Source organism: Salmo salar, chromosome ssa04 (genome assembly GCF_905237065.1).
Source record: "Salmo salar chromosome ssa04, Ssal_v3.1, whole genome shotgun sequence".
Taxonomy (NCBI): Eukaryota; Metazoa; Chordata; class Actinopteri; order Salmoniformes; family Salmonidae; genus Salmo; species Salmo salar.
Window position 1 is genome coordinate 76996201 of NC_059445.1, and position 6000 is coordinate 77002200.

General features: G+C 46.7%; 1 protein-coding gene across 2 annotated transcripts in view; it reads left to right on the forward strand.

The window, feature by feature from the left end:
- LOC106603859 (rho GTPase-activating protein 26) overlaps positions 1-6000 on the forward strand; it is a 172105-nt gene that overhangs the window by 109400 nt on the left and 56705 nt on the right. For both annotated transcript variants that reach the window (XM_045717354.1, XM_045717355.1), the window contains exons 7-9: positions 353-457; positions 1904-2033; positions 4541-4641. In XM_045717354.1, the coding sequence (XP_045573310.1) occupies positions 353-457; positions 1904-2033; positions 4541-4641 (336 nt within the window). The remainder of the gene's footprint in view (positions 1-352; positions 458-1903; positions 2034-4540; positions 4642-6000) is intronic.

Below are 6000 nucleotides of genomic sequence, written 5' to 3' on the forward strand. Positions count from 1 at the left end.
AACAGGAAATGTGAATTATTACAGTATGTGGATTATAATTAACAGACATTTTTGTAGGGGTCGATACATTTTTCCTAAGGAAAATTCAAGTCAGAATTTTCGAAGTGGAAATGACAAACTTCAAAAAGCTTTTTTAACCTCGATTACACTTCAATTTCCTGCATTTCAGGAAAGTTCTCCTGCAACAGGGTCATCAAATTAAGATCCTACATATGTAGCTTTAGAATGTAGCTGACAACAAGTACCTTTGAAAACAAATTAGAGTATATTTGGTTGATTTCATTTAAATGATTTGAGAGGAATGTTTCTCAGCCGTGTTTCCTCTCCCTGTCTTCCTCTACATCTGTTCTAGTTGCTGGCATTCCTTCAAGGGCTGTTTACTTACTACCATCATGGGTACGAGCTGGCCAAAGACTTCAACCACTTCAAGACAGACCTCACCATCAGTATTCAGAATGTAAGATGCATGTTAATGCCATACATTACAGGCATGAGGTGCTGATCAGATTTCCTCTTTTTCCAACCCAGAGGCCTTTCAAGGCAATAGCCCTAACCCAACAACTACAGACAGTGGTCAATAGCCCTAACCCAACAACTACAGACAGTGGTCAATAGCCCTAACCCAACAACTACAGACAGTGGTCAATAGCCCTAACCCAACAACTACAGACAGTGGTCAATAGCCCTAACCCAACAACTACAGACAGTGGTCAATAGCCCTAACCCAACAACTACAGACAGTGGTGAATAGCCCTAACCCAACAACTACAGACAGTGGTCAATAGCCCTAACCCAACAACTACAGACAGTGGTCAATAGCCCTAACCCAACAACTACAGACAGTGGTCAATAGCCCAAACCCAACAACTACAGACAGTGGTCAATAGCCCAAACCCAACAACTACAGACAGTGGTCAATAGCCCTAACCCAACAACTACAGACAGTGGTCAATAGCCCTAACCCAACAACTACAGACAGTGGTGAATAGCCCTAACCCAACAACTACAGACAGTGGTCAATAGCCCTAACCCAACAACTACAGACAGTGGTCAATAGCCCTAACCCAACAACTACAGACAGTGGTGAATAGCCCTAACCCAACAACTACAGACAGTGGTCAATAGCCCTAACCCAACAACTACAGACAGTGGTCAATAGCCCTAACCCAACAACTACAGACAGTGGTCAATAGCCCTAACCCAACAACTACAGACAGTGGTGAATAGCCCTAACCCAACAACTACAGACCAGTGGTCAATAGCCCTAACCCAACAACTACAGACAGTAGTCAATAGCCCTAACCCAACAACTACAGACAGTGGTGAATAGCCCTAACCCAACAACTACAGACAGTGGTGAATAGCCCTAACCCAACAACTACAGACAGTGGTCAATAGCCCTAACCCAACAACTACAGACAGTGGTCAATAGCCCTAACCCAACAACTACAGACAGTGGTCAATAGCCCTAACCCAACAACTACAGACAGTGGTCAATAGCCCTAACCCAACAACTACAGACAGTGGTGAATAGCCCTAACCCAACAACTACAGACAGTGGTGAATAGCCCTAACCCAACAACTACAGACAGTAGTCAATAGCCCTAACCCAACAACTACAGACAGTGGTCAATAGCCCTAACCCAACAACTACAGACAGTGGTGAATAGCCCTAACCCAACAACTACAGACAGTGGTCAATAGCCCTAACCCAACAACTACAGACAGTGGTCAATAGCCCTAACCCAACAACTACAGACAGTGGTCAATAGCCCTAACCCAACAACTACAGACAGTGGTGAATAGCCCTAACCCAACAACTACAGACAGTGGTGAATTGCTCAGAATGCAGGATGGTAGGTGGGATGTTTCCATCATTCTGTCTCCTCTCCTGCCCTGTAAGACGCGGAACCGTTTTGAAAGCACCCGGTCTGAGGTGGAGTGTCTGATGAGGAAGATGAAGGAGAACCCCCATGAACACAAGAGCATCAGCCATGGCACCATGGAGGGATATCTGTTTGTACAGGAGAAACGTGAGTGTCCCGTCCTGCTCTCTGTCTCTCACTCCGTTCTCGATCTCACTGTCTCTCACTCTCACACACATACACTTCTTTCTCTCTCTGAAATAAGGTCACATATCATATCATTATTTAGTCATTTATTTGTATCATTTAGAGAAGTAGTACCAGTGTTGTTGTACAAATAGATGTACATTTCCCCATAGAAACAACAAGAGTAATTGTATTCAGGATGAGACTTCAAGAGGTGACAAGGGCACTGAGCATGTGCAGTAATAAATTGGTAACCGAAACCATTTTTTTCATTGCCCGCTCTCTGCTTTTCTCTGCCTCTCTCTCTGCTTTTCTCTCTGCTTCTCTCTCTGCTTTTCTCTCTGCTTCTTTCTCTGCTTCTTTCTCTGCTTCTCTCTGTGCTTCTCTGTGCTTTTCTCTCTTCTTCTCTCTGCTTCTCTCTCTGCTTCTGTCTCTGCTTTTCTCTATGCTGCTTCTCTTTGCTTCTCTCTCTGCTCCTCTCTGCTTCTCTGTCTGCTTCTCTCTCTGCTTCTCTCTCTGCTTCTCTTTGTGCTTCTCTGTGCTTTTCTCTCTGCTTCTCTCCCTGCTTCTCTCTGCTTTTCTCTCTGCTTCTCTCTGCTTCTCTCCCTGCTTCTCTCTGCTTTTCTCTCTGCCTCTCTCTCTGCTTCTCTCTGTCCGTCTCTCTGCTTTCTCTCTGCTTCTCTCTCTGCTTTTCTCTCTGCTTCTCTCTCTGCTTCTCTCTCTGCTTCTCTGTGCTTTTCTCTCTTCTTCTCTCTGCTTCTCTCTCTGCTTCTGTCTCTGCTTTTCTCTATGCTGCTTCTCTCTGCTTTTCTCTCTGCTCTCTCTGCTTCTCTATGCTTCTCTTTGCTTTTCTCTCTGCTTTTCTCTTTGCTTCTCTCTCTGCTCCTCTCTGCTTCTCTGTCTGCTTCTCTCTGCTTCTCTTTGTGCTTCTCTGTGCTTTTCTCTCTGCTTCTCTCTGCTTCTCTCCCTGCTTCTCTCTGCTTTTCTCTCTGCCTCTCTCTCTGCTTCTCTCTGTCCGTCTCTCTGCTTTCTCTCTGCTTCTCTCTGCTTTTCTCTCTGCTTCTCTCCCTGCTTTTCTCTCTGCTTCTCTCTCTGCTTCTCTCTGCTTTTCTCTCTGCTTCTCTCTCTGCTTCTCTCTGCTTTTCTCTCTGCTTCTCTCTGCTTTTCTCTCTGCTTCTCTCTCTGCTTCTCTCTGCTTTTCTCTCTGCTTTTCTCTCTGCTTCTTTCTCTGCTTCTTTCTCTGCTTCTCTCTGCCTCTCTCTGCTTCTCTCTCTGCCTCTCTCTCTGCTTCTCTCTGTCCGTCTCTCTGCTTTCTCTCTGCTTCTCTCTCTGCTTTTCTCTCTGCTTCTCTCTCTGCTTCTCTCTCTGCTTCTCTGTGCTTTTCTCTCTTCTTCTCTCTGCTTCTCTCTCTGCTTCTGTCTCTGCTTTTCTCTATGCTGCTTCTCTCTGCTTTTCTCTCTGCTCTCTCTGCTTCTCTATGCTTCTCTTTGCTTTTCTCTCTGCTTCTCTCTCTGCTTCTCTCTCTGCTTCTCTGTGCTTTTCTCTCTGCTTCTCTCTGCTTCTCTCCCTGCTTCTCTCTGCTTTTCTCTCTGCCTCTCTCTCTGCTTCTCTCTGTCCGTCTCTCTGCTTCTCTCTGTCCGTCTCTCTGCTTTCTCTCTGCTTCTCTCTCTGCTTTTCTCTCTGCTTTCTCTCTGCTTCTCTCTCTGCTTTTCTCTCTGCTTTTCTCTCTGCTTTCTCTCTGCTTCTCTCTCTGCTTCTCTCCCTGCTTCTCTCTGCTTTTCTCTCTGCCTCTCTCTCTGCTTCTCTCTGTCCGTCTCTCTGCTTCTCTCTGTCCGTCTCTCTGCTTTCTCTCTGCTTCTCTCTCTGCTTCTCTCTGCTTCTCCCTCTGCTTTTCTCTCTGCTCTCTCTGCTTCTCTATGCTTCTCTTTGCTTTTCTCTCTGCTTCTCTCTCTGCTTTTCTCTCTGCTTTTCTCTCTGCTTTCTCTCTGCTTCTCTCTCTGCTTCTCTCCCTGCTTCTCTCTGCTTTTCTCTCTGCCTCTCTCTCTGCTTCTCTCTGTCCGTCTCTCTGCTTCTCTCTGTCCGTCTCTCTGCTTTCTCTCTGCTTCTCTCTCTGCTTCTCTCTGCTTCTCTCTCTGCTTTTCTCTCTGCTTTCTCTCTGCTTTCTCTCTGCTTCTCTCTGCTTCTCTCTCTGCTTTTCTCTCTGCTTTTCTCTCTGCTTTCTCTCTGCTTCTCTCTCTGCTTCTCTCTGCTTTTCTCTCTGCCTCTCTCTCTGCTTCTCTCTGTCCGTCTCTCTGCTTCTCTCTCTGTCCGTCTCTCTGCTTTCTCTCTGCTTCTCTCTCTGCTTCTCTCTGCTTCTCTCTCTGCTTCTCTCCCTGCTTCTCTCTGCTTCTCCCTCTGCTTCTCTCTGCTTTTTTCTCTGCTTTTCTCTCTGCTTCTCCCTCTGCTTCTTCTCTGCTTCTCTGTCTGCTTCTCTCGCTTCCCTCTCTCAGGTTCTTTTGTGTCAACCTGGGTCAAGTACTACTGCACCTACCATCGAGAGCCCAAACGAGTCACCATGGTCCTGTTTGACCAGAAGTCTGGAGGCAAAGTGGTGCGTTGTCTGTTTGTTTCTACCCAGAATGCCACTCTGCCATGCCGTGGGACCATGTAGTTGTTGGAGCAGAGAGACAGAGAGCGAGAGAGAGAAGAGCGAGAAGAGAGAGAAAGAAATGTTGGCATCGGTCGCTCGCTTGTTTTTGCCTGTCGGCGATGATGCAGAGCTCTTTCTTGGCATGGGTGGCAGGTCATGGTACCGTGACTCAGGGATGGCAGGGTTGACACACAGAGCTGGCAGCGGGCCAGCCTCTCCTGCAGTGCCACTCTCAGACAGTAGTTAACACAGTGCCCATGCCAAGCCCAACATCTTGACAGGGATAAGTTCTGGTCTACTACACCCAAGTATAGGGGAGACTAGAGCCCCACCTACAGGGGCCAACTCACCCAACACACACACACACACACACACACACACACACACACACACACACACACACACACACACACACACACACACACACACACACACACACACACACACACACACACACACACACACACACACACACACACAGAGAGAGAGAGCTCTCCAGAAACCACAGGGGCTTCTCCAACCCTGATGAACAGAGCCATAGAAACATTAATTAGACACATTCATATTGAAGGACTTCCAGTCACGATTTAAAGCAGAAATCATGTGTGACATCTGTCTCTAGAGGTTTGACTGACTGCAGTTGTTTTGGGGGAAACTGCCGATATGCTGTTTTACACCAGGGAAATTAATAAGTGTCATTTATAAATTGTCCAAGAAATATGCTTCAAACGTTGATTTCTTACATGGTGAAATGAATGACACATTATGTCTGTAAGTGTTCAGATCAGCATGAGATTTCCTTTTTTCATGCTATTTATTGAATATCGTTTATCGGTGGAATTATCGTACGATACCAATATCGGCAAAAGGCCAATATCTTCGGATAATATTGGTGAACCAATATGTCGGTCTCTACTCCTCATCTCACAGTTCCTTTCACACTGATTGAAGTGTACTGTGGAGAAAAGGATGGCAGAGAGAGGGAGATGAAGGGAGAGAAGTGATGGAGGAAGAGGAGAAAGGGCAGGAGAGGGGAAGAGAGGAAGGATCAGAGAGGAGAGGACCTATCATTCGGAACACATCAGAGTTGTGGCTTGATGGTCCCTCTCTCAGGATTACTGCCCTGTGTCTGCTAGGATCCTGTGTACAAACAGAGTAGTGACACTTCAGGTGCTAATGCACTCCCTTTGAAGGAGGAGAGGAGAGGAAAGGAGAGGACAGGGGAGAAGAGGAGAGGGAAGGGGAGGAGAGGGGAGAGGAGAAGAGAGGAAAGGAGAGGAGAGAAGAAAGGAGAAGAGAGAGAGGAGAGGAGAGGAAAAG